The 23970-nt window shown below is 36.1% G+C and overlaps 2 protein-coding genes across 2 annotated transcripts; both read left to right on the forward strand.

Annotated features, from left to right (window-relative positions):
• The first annotated feature begins 2339 nt into the window (after positions 1 to 2339).
• On the forward strand, positions 2340 to 5571 carry LOC113283389 (protein ecdysoneless homolog). Its single transcript, XM_026532625.1, has 5 exons — positions 2340 to 3550; positions 3679 to 4017; positions 4326 to 4450; positions 4652 to 4809; positions 4992 to 5571. The coding sequence occupies exons 1-5, from the start codon at positions 2403 to 2405 to the stop codon at positions 5208 to 5210; spliced, it is 1989 nt and encodes a 662-aa protein (XP_026388410.1). The 5' UTR covers positions 2340 to 2402; the 3' UTR covers positions 5211 to 5571.
• A 5312-nt stretch (positions 5572 to 10883) lies between these two features.
• Positions 10884 to 23319, forward strand: LOC113283390 (ABC transporter D family member 1-like). The gene is made up of 26 exons (XM_026532626.1): positions 10884 to 11270; positions 12228 to 12416; positions 12824 to 13106; positions 13919 to 14143; positions 14409 to 14606; positions 14767 to 15221; positions 15383 to 15521; positions 15614 to 15692; positions 16259 to 16497; positions 16637 to 16941; positions 17020 to 17134; positions 17242 to 17400; positions 18072 to 18171; positions 18254 to 18362; positions 18732 to 18822; positions 19289 to 19413; positions 19530 to 19679; positions 19805 to 19877; positions 20743 to 20923; positions 21001 to 21159; positions 21399 to 21560; positions 21655 to 21891; positions 22068 to 22231; positions 22346 to 22398; positions 22481 to 22559; positions 22845 to 23319. The coding sequence occupies exons 2-26, from the start codon at positions 12355 to 12357 to the stop codon at positions 22929 to 22931; spliced, it is 4029 nt and encodes a 1342-aa protein (XP_026388411.1). The 5' UTR covers positions 10884 to 11270; positions 12228 to 12354; the 3' UTR covers positions 22932 to 23319.
• The last annotated feature ends 651 nt before the right edge of the window (positions 23320 to 23970 follow it).

The raw sequence follows: 23970 nt of genomic DNA on the forward strand, positions 1-23970 counted from the left end.
TCGCTGTCGGTTTAGACAAAATCGCTCGCTAGAATCTCTGTCCCTCCGTGGTTTTCCCATAGTGACGCAATTCGTTTGCCATGCCACCTGGTATGCCAAAAAAGTTTTTTTTTGGCATGTGCATAGGAATAGGCCTTATGACAGATAAGAAACAACTGTCATCTACTTACTACATCCCATGGACAGGATTGTCTGCATAGAATGAGTCTGTGCAATGTATGGATACTTGACTTAGTCTAAAACAACATTGTCTGCCATATAATTAAAGATTCTTTAATGTAATCAACTGTGACAGATTGAAAGTTACTTAATAGACTAATGCAATCATCAAGAATTGAACTACTGAACGAAGTTGGTTTTGATTTATTTTTCAATTAAGAAATGATATTTATAGTCATTGTAAATGCAGATGTCCCTCAAGTTGGAAGCTTTAGCCCATCTTATGCCTTCTAGAATAGCCAGATTCTTTGCTTCCTCCGGGCTCCTTGCTAGTCCTGCAACTGTTTTGCATCCTTTGAATTCACCTATTATGTCAGTGAGAACAATGTCATAACCAAAAATTCAATGGCTGGTCACGGTGGACGTAGGGGGTCCTTCGTCTCTAACCATTATCTATCTTTTATCTTTCACCCAAATACAATACTATAAAAACTTCAACACCGGAAAATTTTCACACGCCAATTCTAAAGGATCGTGCCATAAAAACATTGATCTCCACATACCTAACTGCGGTACATAATATGCGTGTACATTGAGCATTATAATGACAAGATTGCAATGATAAGTTTACAGCTAGTTAGAACATGGTCACTTTAGACAAAAACATCAAGCAATTATATACAATGAAAGGTTTTACAGATTCCTGCTCAGTATCAATTTTCTGTGAAGAAATTTAGACGTTGCCTCACCTAGTGGATCGACGCTACTAGCCTCGCAACAATTGTCACTTAGGGCAATTCGTATGGCAATCAACAAATATGTTTTTCTGTTGATCCACGTGGATGAACAAACTGCGTTTTCCACTATGAAAAACTAGAGAAAAATGAACAGATTTGGTTTCGGGGGCCCCACCAATATTTCTTTTTGATATAAAATGTTTTGTAGGTTAAAGGTAAAATATAAAATATAATATTTAGGTGAGATAAAATAGGATGAAGTGAGATAAAATAGGATAAAGTGAGATAAAATAAGATAAAAAGTAGTAAAGAAATCGGGAGTTGTACTTGGCATGAGTCGAAGAGTCGCGGGTGTGCGAGGAAGAGCCGCGGGCGTTTAAGGATGTTCCACATGTTTTTGGTATGATCGCCCGTCCTTCCATCGAGTGCGCACCTGTTCTTCAACTCACTCAACAAACCAACAAATTTGTAACCATTTTTCATGTTTACTGAGTTCATAGTGGGGTCAAAATGAATAAATCTTTGATTTGTTGAGTCCATGTGAACTGCTCTTACGGGTTAACTATAACAGTTATTCTCACGGGTTATTCTCTGCGTGTGTGTAGGTGCAATTGCAACAAGTGGCCTGGAGTGGGAAAGAAACAGCAAGAGTAGGGCTGTTCATGGTCGGTTTTGGTTCGGTTTCTAGCCAAACCAAAACCGAAACCAATACTATTGGTTTCTAAAAATCTAAACCAAACCAATCCATTAACCATTGGTTCGGTTTCCAAATGGTTCCAGTTGGTTTCGGTTTGTCCCAGTGGTTTTTGGTTAACCAATAATTATGTCAAACCAAAAAAAAAAAAAACACAAATTTACAGATAAAAAAATCGTAGTTGCCGATAGTATTGGTTTACACAAATATACAGATAAAAAAAGAAAAATCAAGAATAGTTAAAGCTTACTCTAATTCTAGAGATCAAAAGAAGATATATAATATATCTTAATTTAGTTATTGACAAATAAAAAAGAAGGAAGACGGGAAGAAAAAAGTCGAGTAGCAGCAGCTGTAGTTGGGGGTGGAGAAGGGAGGCGGCTGAGAGAAAGAGAAATAGGGAGAGTATCATAATGAAATATTAGATTTAGGGTTTCTATTTATCCTCTAAATCAATGGGTAGAATCTAATACTTTTAAATCGACAGTAAAAACTAAGTTTAAAAATTAATCGGTTTCCCAATGGTTTTTGGTTCGGTTTTCAGGTCAAACGAAAACCAAACCAGTAATGTCGGTTTTTCAACTTTTTCTATCAAACCAATCCAAATCTAAATGGTTTGGTTCGGTTTCTTTCTTATTGGTCTGGTTCGGTCGGTTTCCAACAGTTAACCGACACCATGTTCGGCCCTAAACAAGAGAGTATTTATTGCCACTAAGAGGTGTAAATAATAATTATAGACAATAGTAACTATAGACCAAACGCGTTGTTAGTCCATAAACCTTCTCAAGGTTTCCAAGAGAAACTGAAAACCCATGAATTCTTCAACTTCCACCTCTCGGATCCCAGAGGATACAGTTTTTTACGCAATTTATCCAGATGAATCCTCTTCTTCTAAAACCCTAAACCCTGATGATGGAACCAATCAAGAATTCTTCTCATCATCTTCTTCAATTCACTCTCTTCATCTTCAAATACTCGAAATTGTTTCTCCTTACACCACTGACTATATCTGGCAACACGAACCTTTCACTCTTACTCTCTCGAACCCTGAAATCCCTTCTGAAACTCCTCCTTACTTTCATGGAAAAACCAAGTACGGTGATAATCTTGAAGATGAATGGTTTATTGTATTTCTTCTCTTTGAAATTTCAAGAAAAATCCCTCAACTATCTATTCAGGTTTGGGATACTGATGGAGAATTTCTTCTAATTGAAGCTGCGTTTCATCTGCCTAATTGGTTAAACCCAGAAACAAGCAAGAATCGAGTCTTTATCAGAAGAGGTGAGCTTAATATTATACCTAAACAGACTTTTCCTTCAAACCCCAAATTGATTGATGCTTTACACTATATAGGAGGATTACATGATGATAAAAAAGTTAGGGCGCCAGAACCGATTCAATTAGCGATAAGGAATAGAATTTTAGAGTATCCTAATAGAGCTAGGTTGAATATGCATCAAGTTAGGGTTAGGGTTCCTGTTTCTATAGCCAAGGTTTTGAAATATGAACCTTGTTTGATTTCGCTAGCGGTAGAGAGTTTTTATGATAGAGATGTTGATTCAATGAAATATGCTGCTAAAATGGAGAAATTTGTAAGTGCTGGAACTAGTGAAGAGATTGTTATGGTTTCTGTTAGATTGTCAAGGGCAATGTATGCACAATTAGTTCAACAAACTTTTCAAGCACCCAAATGTTATCCAATGCCGTCTAGAAATGATGCTTCTGTTTATGTTGAGGCTGAATTGGGTATGAAAATAGCATGTGGGTTTGAAATGATGTATCAACAAAGACGTCATGAAAATTTGGATGGCAAGGGAACTAGTACTTGGGAAGCTTTCAAGGAGACCTTTGAGGGTAGTGGGTATTTTAAACAACTACTTCCTGGATCAAAAGAATATCGTCGACTCATGGAAAATGTTCAAGAATATTATAGAAGTAGTTCTTCCTTTTCTCGGGCAAGGTATTGGTATTTTCATATAGACAGCTTCCAGTTTGTGTACTCTTTCGATTCATTTTGTGTTGTAAATTGTGTTCAATTGCTAGTAGTTTCCATGATCATATGTTGGGTGTTTGAATGTTTTGTTTCAGTGAAATGATGAGTGCTCCAGTTAGACGTATTGACGAAATCTTTGCTTTGCCCCACTCCTCTGAAGAATTTAAGGGTCTTGATCTTCCTCCTTCAGATAACGATGCTTGGCTTTATGATGGTGAAGATGAGTTAAAATTGGCCATGGCAAGGAGAGAGAAAGAGTTGGAACTCTACGAAGTAAAGCAAAAAAAGAGTCAAAAGGCAAAAGAAAAGAAGGATGCAGATTGTTCTGCTGGAAGTGCCGTAAATGACTCTGATCTTGGTGATATTGTAAATTCAATGCAATCATTTGTCCACAAGGTTTCGAGCTATGAGGGTGCAGAGGTTCCTACAAACAGGTTTGTAACTATACATGTTATTGCAGTATCACCTATAATGTCTTTTCTTTTTCGCTGTGAACTATCATAGCATTATTATTTACACTATAAATATGTTTTGCGTAATGCCATGAACACCTGTATCATGTTTTTTAAATTCAACGATCTTTTCTATTCACTGTGGGTCATTCCTTTCCTGCCACTACTAGTTACAGTTTGTGATTCTACATGTCCTATGTATTATGGCCCGTATTTACTTATCCAGTTGGCATGTTGGCTGCTAAACACAATGTCACACTAACAAATTACCCTCGTTATCGTTCTTGAAGGAACTCAGACATGGTGGATCTGGATGTAGAACGCTTTATGAAAGACATTGAATCTGTAATGGGTAGATTTGGCGGCCGTGATGATGCTGATCTCGAGGAAGGATCTTCTTCAGATATGGAGTTTGGTAAATATTTCATCAGGATTCTGACTTTTTGGTTATCACTTGTCCCTGATTTGCTTGTATTTTTATTGCTAAAGCTTGAGCAAAATGTTGGAAGGGCATTGTTTCTTCTTCATAGTTTCATTAGGATTTGAACTTTGAACCTGATACTCAGTACCCCTATTACACAAATTGTTGATTAGTTATGAAATTGTTAAATCGCAGATGAATCAGAAGATGAGAGTGATCTTTCAGAAGGTGACGATGCAGGGAATACTTTTATGGGCACTTACTCTGATGCCCTAAATGAGGAACTAAAGTCTACTACTCTAAAGAAAAGTTTTGTCCGTGCAAATGCACAGCCATCTAAAACTACTAATGAGGTTTGTTTTTTGCCATCTTCCTGTAGTAGTTCTGATTGTTGATTTCAGTTTTGGTGCCATATATATCAGCATGTCAATTTTTTCCATTGTGAGATTCTACAGAACAATTTCCTATATGTCCTGTTGGCTACTTAAACAACGTACTAATGCGCCACCTTGTTTCCATTGCCTGGGGATTGCAGGGATCATCATCGTCAAATGTGGAAATGGAAGTGGAGGATGAGGAGTTGACACCAATTGATGTTGATGTAAACTTAGTGAAGAGCCTCCTTGATTCTTTCTCTTCTCAACAAGGCCTTCCCGGGCCTGCTTCCAACTTGCTTGGTCTCATGGGTTTACAACTCCCTCAACCTGAAGATGATGCTACTACTCATGCTGCAAGCAAGAAGGATGATAAATGAACCCTCTACTTCTTATACTTGAGCCGAAGCTCAGGACAAAACTAACTAGTGTATGTAGAATCAAAACTGTGGCAAGCTAGTCGTCGGTTTTCAACTACCATTTAGCTTGTGTTGGTGTACTGTCATAACTTCGTTTTGAGTTTTCACTCTGTGCAATTATATCAAAGTAGTTATGTTTTAGAGAACATGGTCTTTAGAGTGGTAAAGCATGTCCAGTGGTGTTCTCTCAACCTCTTTTACTGTTGTCAGTTCTGCTTTGCTTTTGGATTATAAAGGCCAAGTCTGGATTAACTCTAGGGGCCATGAAAACGTTTATAATTTTCTCATGAACCAATCACCAACTAACAATATTTATTTCCCATGAAGGATTTTTTTTTTTTAATGAAAATTAGCCTCTCATGCGTCGGCAGTAACCCTGACATGTGTGTAACTTGACTCGAGGAATGCTGGCTGGTATAGTCGGTGACTCAGGTCATTTGGTTTCCTTCATCCGATTTGTAAGTCTAGTATAAAATTTGCTCTCACGGAGAGGATGAAAACATCTAATATCCCGTAATTTGGAAATGATTGGATTTCTTTGTGCAATTATTGGCGTAAAAGTCTATTTAATTTCCAAAACTAGAAAACACAAAACTCAATTTGGATCTCAAACATGAGCTACCCCCTACGGACCACAAGTTAATAAAGCCGATTTAAAACCTGACTGACTTACGGTTGGTATACGGCAAGGTTTGAAAACGGGTCACGGCCCAAGTCACAGGTACTAGGCGTGACCGTTATAACGTGTTTTGACGGGTGTGAGCACGTTTTGGGTCAAAAACGCGTTATATAGGAATAAAACGCGTTTTTTTGACGTTTTTTTTTTAAATAACGGGTGTGATAACGGTTAAATAAGAAAAATAAATAATTTGTGATCTGAATTTGCTATGTAACGGTAATTACAGCTGTGAAAACGGTTACAACGGGTCTAAATAACGTTGTTACTACTTTTGTTCATTTTTTTTGGTTTAATTTATTTATTTGATTTTTTATTTATTTGTTTATGGGTTTTTAACATACAAATTTATGGATATCTAGTAAAATTCACAACCCTAAGTCTATGACTTATAACAATGCATTGTAGTTATCGTCTACCGACAATATTTATACACGCATACTATCACTATCCACTTGATATGTTCAAGTTGTCACTCGAATAGTTCAATGCATTCCCCAATATTTCAGTAATGCATATTCGGATTCAAAAGCAGTCAAAACTTTGTTGTCAAATAATACTCCTAGGCTCTTAGCTACTTGCTACAAGACTAACCAACAAGGAATGCAACAGGAAGAGAATCAGAGACTAGCTAGAGAAAAAGAGAGTGAGAGAGGGAAGTCAGGGAGTCGATTTATCTTTTTCTTTTGCATTTGGAGGTGTGTACAGTATATGCTACATGTGGTATGTACTTTAGAGTTCAGACTCAAAAGTTAAAGAAATAAAACAAAAAAAAAAAGTAAAAAGAGTAGTTGGTTTCATGATCAAAGACATAGCTAGCCTGTGCTTATATACGCATGCAACGAGATTCCAAATGTTTCAAGAATATTTCGATTTGCTAGCTATTATGTCTTCTTGCCCAAAGGAATGCTTTAAAAGGACAAGAAGAGAATTGAAATGAAATCAATACCTCTGGTTCTCTGGTTCTCTGCTTCTTGCTCAAAGGAATGCTTTACATTTTGAATTTCTCAAATACAAGTTTAAGAGGTAATATTAATTATTTTTTGTAGATTTTTCATTCAATTAGAGATATAATTTATTAATACGTTATTAATTTATTTATTATCGTTTTTTTCTTTCATGATGTTAGAGTAGTGAATATAGATGTTTGAGAAATATCGATGTTTTTTTCTTTCATGATGTTTGAGAAATATTTAAGAAATATTAAGTGAATAAATGTTTCATTCTATTAACGTATATTTACTTAATAAATGTTTCATTTTTATCTAAGAAATGTTTTAAGAAATATAGATTTTTTGTTCATTTCATTATCATTTATTTAAGAAATGTTTTAATAAATGTTAATATTCATAATTAAATAGTCCTTCAACTTGAATCAGTTGGCACGTAAAAAATCATTGTTTCTTTATAAAAAAAATGGCATGATGAATTGATGTATGGTATGTTTGTATTCCTGTTCTCAATCATTAAAAAATGAGAGGCTACACGATCCTTAATTTCAACTTTTAATATTCAAGTTGAGTAAATGACTAATGCAACTTGTGATTTCTAATTATAATGCTACTTTAACCATTTTTATATTGATGGAATATGTCCACTTAACTTGTATTTATATATGTCACTTATTGCTATGTGAAATTTCCTACTTACAGAATATAATGAAAGGATCAACATCTGCAAAACGAGATGTTTTTCATGCATATTGTACTGTAATGAGTGATGGTAAAAAGTTGAAGTGTAATTTTTGTGAAAAAGAAGTGTCTGCGGGAATTTCGCGTTTCAAAATGCATTTGGCACAACAAAGAGGTACAATTACTCCCTGCATGCATGTGCCACTTGAGATTAAAAATTTAGCAAAAGTATGGGTGCAAGACAGAAACAAAGCAAAACGGCAACGAGTACCAGAAACTGAATATGAAGATACAGAAATTCAAGATATGTATGAAAACGAACCGTGGAACCCTGTGCATGATATAGATGAAGAAGAACAAGCGCCGGTAACACAAAAGAAAATGGGCGGGTTATCGAAGTTGAAGAACCTTTTTGGACGAAAAAGTAAGAATACTAATGCCGGAGAAGGTACATCACAGCGTCCACAGGCCTCTATGGACATACCTAGTTCTTCAATGCGTACACCACACCAAGCACCTAGGATGTCTGTAGATATGGGAGGACAATATAATACTAATAGGGATTCTCAACCTAGCATGGCGAATTTTGGGAGAAGTAAAACATGCCGGGAAAAAGTTGATTCTTCTGTTGGACGTTTTTTCTATGCTAATGATATTCCCTTCAATGTGGCCAACTCAACTCAGTACCACAAGGCATTCAATGCAGTTGCAAATTTCGGAAAATCATACAGAGCTCCGTCTTCCTATAAGTTGTCGAACCCATTATTAAGGCAGGAAAAACAAAGGATTCAGAAGGATGTGGTGTCGGTCCAACGAAATTATTGGAGAGAGTATGGGTGTACACTCATGTCAGATGGTTGGAAAAACAAAAATAACCATACGATTGTAAACTTCTTAGTTTACAGTGGCCATGGGACAACATTTTTGAAAAGCGTTGACATCGAGCATAATCGGTTGACAGCAGAGTATTTGATGAGTTTGTTCAGACCGGTTATAGAAGATATTGGTCCGACAAATATTGTTCATATAGTAACTGATCAAGGATCCCAATTCAAAGCCGCAGGTAACTATTACAACTTAATTTAATTACAGTTGTTTATTTTTATATATTATTAATTCATTTCTCATTTTGTTTTAATAGGTATGAGATTGACCATAGAGTATGGTACATTTTTTTGGGTACCTTGTGAAGCTCATGTGTTGGATTTAATGTTGGAAGATACTGAAAAGTTCCCCTTTGTTAAAGGTGTGATTTCAGAAGCTAGAAAAATCAGTAAATTTATTTATAATCATGGTTGGGTTCTTGCTAGATTCAGACAACATTCTGGGGGACGCAATCTATTGCGCCCTGGCTTAACAAGGTTTGCGACAAATTTTATCGCAATCAAAAGTATCATTGATCAACGTAATGCAATTGAGAGTCTTTTTGTAGACCAAGAATTTGTGAACTCGCCAGAAGGAAAAACTCGTACGGCTAAAGATGTGAAAAACATTATTTTGAATGAGATGTTTTGGCACACATGCCAAAATGCATGCATGATGGTTGGTCCTTTGTTGAAAATGATCCGTTTCTTGGATTCATATAAACCTACCATGGGTTATTTGTTTCATGCACTTGCTACATGTGTGGAAATTATAGAAAGGGGTTTGGGTAAAACTCGAAATAATTCTATTGTAGGTGTGATTAACCGACGATGGAAATATCAGTTGAGTTCTCCTCTTCATGCTGCAGCGCATTTTCTGAATCCATATTATATCTACAACCCAGCAGCCAATCTCATCAACAATGAAATTTCTCAGCCCCAAATTTGTCTCAGTGAAGTTATATCAAAAATGATTAGTAGCCCTCAAGAACAAGCGACATGCATGCTAGAGGTGTGAATTTTTATTAACAATTAATTTCGTAATTATATGAATTTATATTCACAGTTTTTGATATTTTTAGGCGGGAAGAATGCAAATGATGCAAGGCCAATTTGCATCACCATCAGCAAGATTGGCTGCTCTGCAAGGTGATCCTGTAAGCTGGTGGTTGTCATACGGTGCTCAGTTTCCATCACTCCAGAGGATGGCGGTAAAGATACTAAGCCAGACAAACACATCGTCTGGATCCGAGAGGAATTGGAGTGTGTTTGAAAGAATTCACACCAAACTACGCAACCGTTTAGTTTCGTCAAGAATAAATGATTTGGTATATGTTCAGTACAATTTAAGATTGGAGCAGCAAAGAGTTCAAGTTAAAGCAAAGCGACATAACATCGATGTCCACGATGTTCATAGCCTGCTGACAGATGAAAATATGCTTGATTGGATAGCAGGGGATGATGAAACACCAGTTTTACCTCAGGAAGAACATTGGTTAAATAAATTGGAAAAGGAAGCAGCTAATAATCCAGAGCCTCTCCCTCCCCCATACGAATGGCATGATCCAGAAGTTGAAATCTCATATCAAAGGTTGCCAGTGAGTAACTTTGTTTATGACTTTGGTAACCTAACATTTGGAGACAATACACAAGGTCATGAAAATGAAAATCCCATATACAATTCTCATTACACTGAAGATCGTCCAGAAGAAGATACCCGAGGAATTAATGAAGAGTATAATTCCAATATTAATATCAATAATGAAGTAGATAATCGTAATGATAATGAGGAAGAAGACTATGGTTATGAAGATGACGATACTGTTAACTACGACAACCAAATGCATTACGCGAACCAATATGAGGCGGAGGAAGAGGAGGAGGAATCAACTGAGAATCGTCGAGAAAACAGAAAATACTTGAATAAGTCGAAAAAAAATGCCGGTACAAGTTGGTTTGTCTAAGTTTAAAATTTCAAGCACTACTGTCACTAGGTTACTTATTGTAAGTTTATAAAATTTGAAGTGTTTAATGATTATTTATGAAATTTTAGTTGTAAGTTTGAAATTAAAAATTGTATAAGAATTTCTCCAACTCAAAATTTTTTTCCTTAAAAACGGGTATAATCGGTATGAAAACGGAAAATACGGTGTAAAAAACGTGTGTTAAAATGTTATTTAGAAGAAAAAAAATGAAATATTAATTTTAGAAAAACGATAATCACAGGTGTGAAAACCGTTATAACGGGTCTAAATAACACCATTTTTTCCTATTTATCGGTGTTATTTAGGTAAGCGTGTTGGTGAGCCTCACGGGCACGGTATATGGGCGTGAGCGTTATAACGGACGTTTTTTCAGAAAAAACGGCCGTTTTTCAAACCTTGGTATACGGTACTAGTAGTACCATAATAAGATGGAAATCTAGATTGCCACGATGCATTTCTGGGACTTTGGAATATTATCAATTCAATAGACCTGACTTGCTGAGAGTCTTCATGACATCACCCACCCTTTTTCTGATTTTTCCGGGACTCTCACCAAAATCTGTTTATCTCTCTATCTCTCCTTCATCACTTCTCACGCAGTGTGAAAAAAATTCTTCTGGGATTTTTAATAAATAATTCTTAGGGTTTTTAATGGAAAATTAGGGTTTTTAGTATTTTTATTATGGTCGATTTGATCATAGAAGAGAGAGTTTAATGATCTCTTCTTGATCAAAAGATAGAGATATAGATATAGTAGATTAGATAGGTATATACAGAGAAGAGAATTGTCGATCCAACTGAAGAGGAGGAAGAAGACTGGTGTACTTCATTTCTTATTGTGGCGATTAAATTTTATCTCTATTCAGGTGAATTTTCAGTATTTCCTTAAATTGAATTTTCTTATTGAATTGTTCATGGATTTTAGTTTAATTTTTTAAATTTGAATTGAAGGTATTTAGTTTTTAATTTTAAATAGGTTCTTCTGTATTTGTTAAGCTTTATACTGATTCCTGGAATTGTGATGAGATCCCAAATGAAACTGGAAGTCTGTAAGTAGCATTTCACTGCATTTTTCGGCAGAATAAGAACATTTAGTACTGCGAATTGTTCTAAGAGATCCAAGGAGATTTTTAAATTTCTCATGTTATACGACACTATGGTTTTATTGTATTGATAGTCTGGTCAATGAAGAAAATTAGAGAAAGGACTTTTTCAGCACACATAGTTTTCTTGGTGTTGTCTCGGAAGAAGGTAAAGAAGCTTTTGTGATAAAGATAGCTAAGGAAAGAACATTCAACAAAACCTCAGTATGGTCTAGGTTCAAAAGTATTAGTTTCTCAAAATTCACTGGAGTTATACATACCTTTTTTTGGTCTTTTATTTTTCTCACTTCCTGCGTTTTGGGTACTTAATAGCTTATATGTTGCAGTAAGGATTCTGTGATTTACTAATGGGAAATTATATAGGGCTCCTATTAGGAGCTCACTTCTTCACTTTTGGTGGCTAATCACTGCTATTCTTAAAGACTAGTTAAGGGTTTTGTTCGGAAATTAAGTTACTGTTTGCGGAGTTGCTTAAATTGAAGTAATTTAATACTTCTCTGTATGAGTTTGGATCGTTTAGTCCATCTAAATCAGTAAGGTTTTGCACATATCGTCTAGTCCAGTGTGTTCTGGAATCTTTTCTAGATACCACAACAAGTTCAACTCTACTCGCGAAAGGTTATGTGTTCAATATGATATATCATGCTTGATGTTTTGGTCTATGAAAGATGAACTTCTAATGCACTCAAACAACTAAGAATTCCTTTCATTATGCTGTAGGTTATACTGGAAGAATGGTGTTACAAGGTTATATTGTAGCATGTCAAAGTCTCTGCTTCTTTAATTCACAAAGATAGTCTTTTCCATCCGCTGACATCTCCTTGTTGGAAAAGAGCCATCTTAGAAAATGCCTTCTCTTCAGTTATTGAAGTTAACTGAGCATGGTCGGAATCTTTTGGCTTCAAGAAGGTATCACTAGTTTTGATGTTCTTGTTTTTGTATCCACGACAAAATAAGTGCTCATCGATGAATCTTAAACTTATCACATGTTTTATGTTTTAGTTATGAGGAATATTTACTCAGAAAATTGATACATCCCCGAAATTGATGTGTAAAATATCTTCATAGCCTATTTGATAAACGGTTTCTGTTTCAAGTCCATGCTGCTGAGATTAAAATGTACACCATATCATCCTAGTAACAACATCAAAACATTTATCTGAACTGTGAAATATCCTGTCAACGTAAGATCAGATCTATCTACAGAGTTTGTGCACTTTAGGATGGTCTAAACTTCAATAGATCATACGTTTGATACCCTTTCATGGATAGTATATTGCTTATCCTTAACTACCTGTTTGTTGCTCTTGAATCAGGAAAATCCTGGCTATAGCTACGAGTGTATTAGTTGTTGGTGGAACAACTGCGTACATGCAATCACGAAGTCGTGTTAGATGCAGTGAGGATGATTCATTTGGTCGTACCACCAAAACGGTTGTTGATAAGAAAAGATCAAATGAAGTTGATCAGAATGGTAAAGTTGTTAAAAAAACAGTAAAAAAAGGGAGATTGAGATCTCTCAAAGTACTAGCAGCTATCCTACTGTCTCATATGGGCAAATTGGGTGCGAAGGATCTTCTTACTCTAGTTGCTATTGTGGTAAGCTAAGTGACTGCGTACTCGGAACTTATCATTTAATCTATTTCCTAGTATCCACTATATCAAAATCTCTATCTACTTTAATGTTTGCGCATATTCAAGAGTATTTTGTAACTTGTACTCTTTAAGGAGAATCTGGCAAATACTTTATGCATGTGTTACATTGGCTTATTAGTTATTACACTTCCTTCGCTGACTCCTTCACGAAAGAGGATTGAATTCCGCATGTTTGGTTAAGCACAAAGGCCCTTTCTTTCTTAGTCAAGTAAATAAAATTCTGTGAGATTCTTAAATACATCATTATCAAGGATTATCACCTCAATTGCACAGATTGTTTCTGTCAGTTGATTATCGTAAGAGTATAAATATTGATAAGTGCAAATAGTGCATGAATAATACATCAGTGGAAATGTCTTCGTCATCATCGGATAGATACAATTTATACCAAGTAAGTAATTTTTTTCTAAATCCAGTGGGTCAGGTTGTGTTTAGGTTCATCGATGTAATTCCATACAGACTACTATGAAATTTGGTTTAGTGCAATTTTAAGAGGTCATTTGAATCGTTAAAAAAGAAAAGAAAAAGAGTTTATGAATTTATACGTGGAGACCATGAAATGTTCCTTTCTAGGTAATTCTTCACATGTTGGGTAAGATGTTACTCATGTGCTGGTATCATTCTAGGTAACAAATTCTGCTCGACCGTGTTTGTTAGGGCACCACAAAACCGTTGATGTGCGTCATATTGCTTTATACTCAAATAGTCTTTTTTTATTTTATTTTAATCTTTAAACTGATCTCATGCTTTTGCAGGCCTTGCGAACAACTTTGAGCAATAGACTTGCGAAAGTGCAAGGGTTCCTATTTCGTGCCGCATTTCTTCGACGTATACCGGCATTTTTGCGTCTGATTCTTGAAAACCTTCTGTTGTGTTTTCTTCAATCAACCTTGCTTTCAACTTCAAAATACATAACAGGAAGCCTAAGTCTGAGGTTCAGAAAAATATTGACTGAAATTACTCATGCACATTATTTTGAGGTACTGGATGCACATTATGTTTTCCTTGCTTGCCTTCACCTGTTATCAGTTATACACTTCTTGTTATCAGATGGTTTGTCCTTGCCTGAAGAATGAGGGGCTTATGTTTTTGGTTGTCGAAGTGAACTCAAGTTGTATCTGTAGAACAGCTATGAGATTGCAACCATATATGATGTGTAGCATCATAGAGGGGTTATGATATCAGATATTCATATATGCTTCTCAATGATTTATATTGCTTACACCAACATTGCTTTGGTTTCAGAATATGGCATACTACAAAATATCTCATGTTGATGGACGGATAACAAACCCTGAACAAAGAATAGCTAGCGACATACCTAGGTTCTGTTCAGAATTAAGTGACCTTGTACATGAAGATCTTATAGCAGTCACTGATGGTCTTCTTTATAGTTGGCGTCTTTGTTCTTACGCAAGTCCCAAATACATTCTCTGGATATTGGTAATTCTTCTCCCCTGGATTTCTTAATCTTTACTACATTTCTGTGAAGTTTCTCTGGCTGTGGTCATCCTTTCCAATTACTCCTTTTTCCGTCTTTTTTATCATTCTTAGATGGAATATGGAATTTTTTGTCAGGTGACATTCTTTGTCACTTTCTCAGGCTTATGTAACAGGGGTAGGTGGGTTGATTGTAAATATCTCTCCTTCATTTGGGAAATTGATGTCCAAAGAGCAACAATTGGAAGGGGACTATCGACAGCTCCATTCACGGTTAAGGACCCATGCAGAAAGTATTGCATTTTATGGAGGAGAAAACAGAGAAGAATCACATATTCAGCAGAAGTTCAAAAATCTTGTCAAGCACATGAAACTTGTTCTTCATGATCATTGGTGGTTTGGAATGATTCAAGATTTCCTGTTGAAGTATCTTGGTGCTACAGTAGCAGTTGTGCTTATTATCGAGCCTTTCTTTTCTGGGGATCTCAGACCTGACACTTCCACCTTGGGAAGAGCTGAGATGTTGAGCAACCTAAGATATCATACAAGTGTTATAATATCTTTATTTCAGTCCCTGGGGACTCTTTCTATAAGTTCAAGACGGCTAAACCGGTTAAGGTGATTTCATTGACGTATTCATTGTTGGTGCATTTGGTCTTTCACAGATTTAGGTGTTATGACGCTTGAACCAGGCAGATGTTTTAATGCTACAGGATGGTAAATAATAATTAAATAATTTGTTATATGTAACATATTTTTTTTGTCTTTTGTATTTTCAGTGGTTATGCTGACCGCATTCATGAGCTAATGGTTGTCTCGAGGGAGTTAAGTGCACATGACAATAAAAGTGTTATTCAAAGAAATGGAAGCAGGAATTATATTTGTGAGGCTAATTACATTGAGTTCTCCGGCGTCAAGGTAATTGAAGTATTCTGCAATGTGCGCTCACTTTGTTACATTACTATTATGTATTATTTTCAGTGTTCTGATTATAAAGAAGCTGCTTTCAGGTAGTTACACCGACGGGCAATGTACTCGTGGATGATTTAACGCTTAGGGTTGAATCAGGATCTAACCTTTTAATTACAGGTAATATTTTATTTTGCAGTTAGGATTTCAGTTGTTTGTGTTTTACATCTCTTAAATAAAATTTGATTGGTATCAGTAATTTAGTGTCTATTTATCTTTTGAGATGTTCGGTCGTTTTATGTGTTTATTTATTTTTATAGTTGTTCCTCGTATGACTTTACTATTACTATAGAAGTTAGAGAAAACTTACTATTTTCTGAATGTTGGAGAAGAACTAACTATTAAGATTCTCCTAGGTATATCTAGAACTTTCCCTTTATATGTTGCGATATGTTAAAGGAAAGATATTAAGCTTGATTTATCTTTTAATTTGGTCATTCCACGGTAGAAAATATAGGTCATATCGATGTCGTCCAGTAACTTGGTAAACTGTTATTTTAGCTATTTGAGTTGTACTAATCTATGGATCACAAGGCTTCTGCATCTGAAAGTTCATGGTACCATAATCATGGGTGTATTTGTTTTCTGACCAGCATTGATTCTTACCTTGAATTTGAATTATTAAATTTGTGTTTGCTCGTCATGTTTTTGCACTGCGAATTTATGTGCCTGTCTTTTTTGTGAAGGTCCAAATGGCAGCGGAAAAAGTTCCCTTTTCCGAGTTCTAGGAGGACTGTGGCCACTAGTATCTGGTTACATTGTAAAGCCTGGTGTTGGATCTAATCTTAATAAGGAGATTTTTTATGTGCCACAAAGACCGTATACAGCTGTAGGAACACTCCGTGATCAGCTAATTTATCCTCTTACAGCAAGTGGAGGGATTGAACTACTCACTCGTAGCGAGATGGCAGAGCTTTTGAAAAATGTAATCTCTCTCTCTCTCACACACACACGCGTGTGTGTGTGTACGTGCACACTGTGTATAGGACTCTCCTTTTGACATGCTATCTTATCCTAAAGTAACTCCATTTGAGATCGTCTTGATTTATTTTTTTCTTTGCTAGGTTGACCTTGAGTATTTGTTAGATCGTTATCCTCCCGAAGAGGAGATAAACTGGGGTGATGAACTCTCTCTAGGTGAGCAGCAAAGATTAGGGATGGCCAGGCTATTTTACCATAAACCCAAGTTTGCTATTCTCGATGAATGCACAAGTGCTGTTACTACTGACATGGAAGAACGTTTCTGTGCTAAAGTTCGGGCTATGGGGACATCATGCATAACTATATCACACCGTCCTGCACTCGTTGCTTTTCATGATATTGTTTTGTCTCTGGATGGGGAAGGGGGCTGGAGAGTTCACCATAAGAGGTTTGATTTCTGGTTTCTCACATCTGTTCTTCATACTGTTCATGCAATTTCAATGCTAAACTACTTTTACGACTATAGGGATGATGAATCTTCGGAGATTACTGAAGTTGAGAGCAATATGATAAAGTCATCTGATAAGCACCGGCAAAGTGATGCCATGACTGTTCAACGAGCCTTTGCTCCCACTAAAAAGGTCTTAAGAGTTCACATTTCTTCTGAGCATGTAATTGATAATGTATTACTTGCACTGACATTGTTAATTCTCTTAGTGGCTGTTTTTGTGGTTCCTGTTTTTACCAGGATACTGCATTTACGGGTACCAAGGCACAATCCTATGTTCCAGAGGTATTGAGAAAATCTCCTGTTGTTGATCATGAGGTTCCATTGCCTGTGGTCCCCCAAATGAAGAACACTCCAAGGGCACTGCCATTAAGAGTTGCTGCAATGTTTAAAATATTGGTAAAGATCTAATGAACCTTTCCCATAACTTTTGTTCGTTGAAGGTTAGAGTCATTTAGTACGCTTTATTGATCCATCTTAGTTTTTGAGTTTATCCATAACACAATATCTAAATGTGTTGGGATAAGATAGGACTGCTCCAGATAATACCAGCTTACCTAAAGTTAAGCGGGCATCAAATCCTTTTGGTTTGGGTTCATCTGTGAGTCTTGAAGAAGCTCACACCACCTTTCTTCTTTATTAGAAAAAAATATGCAATAATATATGCAGCTTAAGCATGTAACTACTAAAATAGGTTCACACTTCTGCTTCTTCATCCTTTTCTTCTTTGTTGCGTTATCGTCATTTAAGTTTATAACTACTGCTACTCCTTCTGCTTGGGTTTCTCTTTTGCTGTTGATTTTGCTGCTTTATTGTCATAATTCAACTGCATTATAGTATTTGAATGCATGTATTGTAAAAGACCTGGCATGAAATAGTACAGGAGTGTTCTGTGTTCTCATGCCGTAAATTTAACCATTGCACACATGTTTTTTGTATTAACAGTCTTTATTTACTGCTGTAACTTGTCTGTCTTCAAATTTAAAAACTCGGTGTAGTTTACCATAGTATTATATTGACTGGATGTGGTATGACTTGGCTCTGGTTTTCTTTACTCTGCATCATTCTAGGTACCTGCATTGCTTGATAAACAGGGGGCTCAACTTTTTGCGGTAGCTTTACTTGTTATATCGAGGACATGGATTTCAGACCGAATTGCTTCCTTGAACGGTAATCCAGAGCTTATTATTGTTGGTCTGCATTATACTCTTTTTGCCTCCCTAATTAGTTTCCATCACTTTTGATTTTACAGGAACCAGTGTAAAGTACGTTCTTGAACAGGATAAGGCAGCCTTTATTCGATTAACTGGCATCAGTGTCCTTCAGAGTGCGGCATCATCTGTAGTTGCTCCTTCTTTGAGGTAATTCAGGAGATTTAAACCTTCTTGGAGATCCCTAACAATCAAATCCTCCGGGAACCACATGAAAAATGAGGGGAAATATTTTTAATATGGAAATTTCAGTTGTTGAACACTGTTTTGCTTAAATAGCAGTACTAGCATGCTTAGTTTCATGGGTGTCCTGTTTTTGGCTTCTAGCGGAGTTGTTTACGTACGTGGAATAGTGGATTTGTAGTATTGGTTATTACAATGGGAAGAGGGATAAGTGTCTGGCATTCGCCCTTAGGTCGTCATTCACGTACCTGAAGTGAAACCATATACATCTGGGCTTTATTAGATTATATTCGTTCTGTGTTTTTTGAGAGTGAAATTATTCTATTATTTATTCAGGTACTTGACAGCCAGACTGGCTCTTGGGTGGAGAATTCGTTTGACCCAGCATTTGCTGAAAAACTATTTGAGAAAGAATGCTTTTTACAAGGTAATTGATCAAGATTCTTGGATAGTTTAAACATATGAGATGTCACAAAAGTCATTTAATGTTAAATTTTAATGCTATAGAAAGTATTGCAAATACAGTAAATATTAAATTCTGGTCTATCTATATATTCTTTTGATCTGTATCAAGTATTAGGTAATTGATCAAGATTCTTGGATAGTTTAAACATATGAGATGTCACAAAGTCATTTAATGTTAAATTTTAATGCTATAGAAACTATTGCAAATACAGTAAATATTAAATTCTGGTTTATCTATATATTCTTTTGATCTGTATCAAGTATTAACATGCAATCAATGGATAGAATTTAGGATATTGAGCCAAATCTTAGAGTTTCTTGCATACAAACTCGTGAGGTGGACTTCAATGTAAACCTATTCGTCATGGTCATCAAACAACTCCCGGTTCCAAATATTTGTTAAATGTCTCTTTTTTTTCTCTCTCCAGGTATTCAATATGTCAGGAGAAAATGTTGATGCAGATCAGAGAATAACACATGATGTGGAAAAGTTAACTTCTGATTTAGCAAGTCTTGTCACTGGAATGGTGAAGCCTTCTGTTGATATACTCTGGTAAGTGCATTATGCTGATATTAATGTTATTTAAATACTGATCTTATAATTTTTCAAGATGTTAATAGAGATCCCTCTTTACATTTTCCCTTCATTTTGGTAATGAATTTTTTCAGGTTTACTTGGAGAATGAAATTGTTAACTGGCCAAAGAGGAGTTGCTATACTATATGCTTACATGTTACTAGGTCTGGGTTTTCTGAGGAGTGTAACACCTGAATTCGGTGACTTAGCAAGTCGAGAGCAACAACTTGAAGGAACCTTCAGGTTAATTCTATGCGTCTTTTTTCTTATCATCTGAAAATATCATCAAACCACATGGTTCTCATTTTGCTGAATTATAACCACTTAAGAGATACACTGCCTAAAATCAGTCCATTTTTCATTATTAGGTTCATGCATTCAAGACTCCGTACGCATGCTGAATCTGTTGCATTCTTTGGTGGTGGTTCTCGAGAAAAAGCTGTAAGATACTCTGTTGTAGTCCATAACGAAGAATCTTGCGTCTGCACATGTTTTGAATGTGCACACATGTTCACCTTTGAGTTTTGTTTCATACACCATACTATATGAAATTCCATGCTGTGATGGACTTGAATTCAGATAATCTACTTCAATTGATTTTGCTTACCACAATTATCTTAAAATACCGTCAAATAGAAATTAGATATTATCATTATTATCCACTGTGGTTGCTTCTGAAATAGCATTTACTATATGTGCATTGAAATTCAAGCAATCTGAAAGTTAAAACTAGCTTCCAAAGATTGACATAACTGAAAACAGTTTAGATTCATAATGTTTGAACAAATATCATGTAGTGACTAAAGTTTCATGCGCTGTGGTCAGATTTCTATCTAACTATCACCTGTTCTCATAAGCCCCTTTTGTAGTTGTCTTTTAGATTTCTGCAATAATTTGTCGACTTGCACTTAAAAAATATCTGGTTCTAAGGTTCATACCATGTGTACTGGTCTGAAGGGGGCGTTCCTTTATCTTTTCTGTTTGTTGATATGAGGTCTGTTAATTTGAGTAATCGACTGCTTATGTACTGCTTTATAAACTTTATGCCGTGTTTGTTTTGCATTTAGCCAGCCTTGTCATTATTTTCTTTCTGGTTCCATCTAGCATGATTAGTTGTGTGAAGCTTCCTCGGTCATTATATGGAACTGTTCTTTCTCATTGTATGTTTCCTAACTACCCACTTGAAATCTTTGAGTATGAAACTGTTCTTTCTCATTGTATGTTTCCTAATTTCCTCGGTCAGTCTATTTTTGTTCATACTAGTTATTGCATATCTGAATCACTTGATAATTGACACCTGGAACAGATGGTAAATGCAAAATTCAAGGACCTTCTTAATCACTCTAAGCTACTTCTGAAGAAGAAGTGGCTCTTTGGTATACTAGATGATTTTGTCACAAAGCAGCTGCCGCACAATGTCACTTGGGGTTTGAGTTTGTTGTATGCCATGGACCACAAAGGAGATAGGGCATTGACATCTACACAAGGTATAGTGAGTGTTGAAAATATTGTTGATTTTTAAGTAAGTTGTTTTGAGCTCCTCATCATGCCTAATTGTGCGCAGGTGAGTTGGCACATGCTTTGCGGTTCCTAGCTTCTGTAGTGTCCCAGAGCTTCCTAGCTTTTGGTGACATCCTAGAGTTGAATAGGAAATTTGTTGAACTTTCTGGTGGTATCAATCGAATCTTCGAGCTTGAAGAGCTACTTGAGGCTTCTCAAAAAGGTAATTTAGAGACAATTTCCTGTTTATGTTAGTTGTTAACAAGCGTGCACTTTCCTGTAATCACTTAATTTAGTTGTTAACAAGCATGGACTATTTAGACAGAAGCATTTTTCTGCAAGTGTTACAGATGTTTTGGTTTGGTTAACGGAAGTGGTAATCATGGATAGTTACGTACTCATTGAACTTATATCTCTGCCTTCTCCTTTTGAACTCACGTTAATTAATGATTTGCGATACAGAGGTTTCTCTACCGAATACTGCATCATCTTTAGAGATGAGTGAGGCAACTGTTGAAGATGAGATATCTTTCTCTGAGGTTGATATAAAAACTCCCGGCCAGAAATTGCTGGCTAGAAAGTTGACATGTGATATAACGCCAGGAAAAAGCCTTCTTCTTACTGGTTAGTGAATAGTATTATTTCATTCTCTGCTGGAGTTTGGATTCCTTCTCTTGTTATGATCTGATTTAATAACTCATTTAACTGAATCTCTTAGGTCCGAATGGTAGTGGAAAAAGTTCTGTTTTCAGAGTTCTTCATGGTCTATGGCCAGTTGTCAGTGGAAATCTGACTAAACCTCGCCAAATCGTGAATGAAAGGAATGGCTCAAGTTGTGGTGTATTCTACGTTCCTCAACGGCCATACACCTGCTTGGGAACTTTAAGGGACCAGATAATTTACCCGCTCTCTTATGAGGAAGCAGTGCTGAAGGCATTGCAAATGTCTCAAAGAGGTAATTAAAACAGAGCACTGAAGGTGAAAAGCTGTTGTTTTGCTTAACTTTATCCGTGCAGAATGATTTGTTATTCAACCATATTGATCTCCTACACTGTAATATCTGAAAAACTTATTTGACCTTTATTTTCTGTATTTGTTGCTTTCTTCTGAGGGACTGATGGTGTGTTGTAGGTGAAAAGCCTGAAGATGGAACAGATGTGTTGAATGAGCGACTGAGATCTATTCTCGAGAATGTTAGATTAGTATACCTTCTTGAAAGGGAGGAGGGAGGTTGGGATGCGGATCTTAATTGGGAAGACATACTATCTCTTGGAGAACAACAAAGACTGGGCATGGTAATTCTTATTATCAAGTGAAAACTCTTCTCGTTTGTTCTACCAAGACTTGAAAGCTTAATCATTCATGTTCGTAATCATTTCTTGTTTGGTCCCCTGATTCTGTTCGTCCAGGCTCGCTTGTTCTTTCACAATCCTAAATTTGGCATCCTCGACGAGTGCACAAAGTACGCCTCACAAATACCCCCTTTTCTCTCTCACAAAAAAGGCCTAATTCTATACTAATCATATGTTATTTTCTTATTGCAGCGCCACCAGTATTGATGTTGAAGAACACCTATACAGGGTAGCAACTGATATGGGCATTACCGTTGTTACCTCTTCACAAGTAAGTGCAACCGCTGTATTTTTCTTCCTCTGGTTTGTTTTTTCTTCTAATCCAGGCAAACTATTATTCTTAAAAAGACCTGAAGTCTCATTTTTGCCACCCTGAAAACTAGAGTTACATGCATAACAAGTTAAAAGTAAGCAAATGTAGGTTAGCTCAGCTGGAAATTTAGGATGCTCTTTTAAACTTGAGTTTAACAGTGAAATGGAATTTTGCCGAGGTATCTTAGGTTTGAATTGTTTATTTACTGCTTTCTCACCTCCTCACAAACGACTATTATGTCAGAGACCCGCTCTTATACCATTCCATTCTATGGAGTTGCGGCTAATTGATGGTGAGGGAAAATGGGAGCTACGTCTGATCAAACATTAAGATCTTCAAGATATGAAAAGGTCGCCGTCTCTGGGCCTAGCATTGTTGGCCATCTCGACGCGTGGTAGCCTTGATTGGCAGGTCGAACAAAGTTTTTGCAACTTCCTTACAGGCTGATGATTTTTGTGTTGATTCCATTGGGATGTCATACTCTGCCTAAAAAAGGAAAGCCGGTCAAAGATTGTGACATGATTTGAATAATAAGATGGAAGTATACAAACATGCCAATAGTTTGTAAGTAATATTAGAATATTCTATGTACAGGCATTTATGTGTCATTCAATGCTGGCATGTCTTGGACATTAACATAATGTAATCCATAATTTGTTCTTTTATCCGTCCAATAAAATAAAAGAAATTTAGGGCATCATAGTTATCATTGTTTCAACACATGAATTTGTTCTTTTTAGTCTCAACTGTTTTAGGATTGTTTAACTGTATTATTTGTACCATCATCCATCTAACTTGAAAACATGTAATCTAGAAGGCATAAATTGCTTTTCCTATTCCCTGTCTGTTTATTTGTTTTTGTTTTCTGCTTGGAAATCAACTGCCAGGAGGAGGATGTATGTTCCTCTCACCATATACTGATCACAATTGCGGATCACAGTGATGTGGTAGCTGACAATGACAGTGAGATAGACTACTAATCCGAAAATGCTTATGCCCTCAATATGATAGAAGTCAAAACTCAAAACAGATGTTATGGACTTGAAAAAGCTAGACCGCTAGGGTTAGCAAATTTTGGTTTTGACTTACAAGTACTAGCCATCAAAGCAACAGGGTGTGGCTGTGTCGTTAACAACTTATGTTGGTGCTTAATTTACTTTTAGGATGCCCATTACACCATAAGCACACTTAACTTGACCGATTTTTGTGGATGACCATTCTCCCCATTTTACTAGGTCATCTAGAAGTAATATGAAACACCCCTTATCCGCGAGAATACCCTTTCTAATTTACCTAATGTAATAAGTAGTTAAATGATTAAGTTAAGCTAATTATAGGGATTAGTGAATTGAGAATTATAGGGATTTCT

The sequence above is a fragment of the Papaver somniferum genome, chromosome 5, assembly GCF_003573695.1.
Source record: "Papaver somniferum cultivar HN1 chromosome 5, ASM357369v1, whole genome shotgun sequence".
In the NCBI taxonomy this organism is placed as follows: Eukaryota; Viridiplantae; Streptophyta; class Magnoliopsida; order Ranunculales; family Papaveraceae; genus Papaver; species Papaver somniferum.

Bases quoted from the DNA above. Each gene is read 5' to 3' on its own strand.
- LOC113283389 (XM_026532625.1), top strand. From the start codon at position 2,403: ATGAATTCTTCAACTTCCACCTCTCGGATCCCAGAGGATACAGTTTTT. The intron at 3,551-3,678 runs GTATTGGTATTT...GTTTTGTTTCAG, and splicing joins TCTTCCTTTTCTCGGGCAAG to TGAAATGATGAGTGCTCCAG. The intron at 4,451-4,651 runs GTAAATATTTCA...GTTAAATCGCAG, and splicing joins TTCTTCAGATATGGAGTTTG to ATGAATCAGAAGATGAGAGT.
- LOC113283390 (XM_026532626.1), top strand. From the start codon at position 12,355: ATGCCTTCTCTTCAGTTATTGAAGTTAACTGAGCATGGTCGGAATCTT. The intron at 15,522-15,613 runs GTAATTGAAGTA...AGCTGCTTTCAG, and splicing joins TTGAGTTCTCCGGCGTCAAG to GTAGTTACACCGACGGGCAA. The intron at 20,924-21,000 runs GTATAGTGAGTG...AATTGTGCGCAG, and splicing joins GGCATTGACATCTACACAAG to GTGAGTTGGCACATGCTTTG.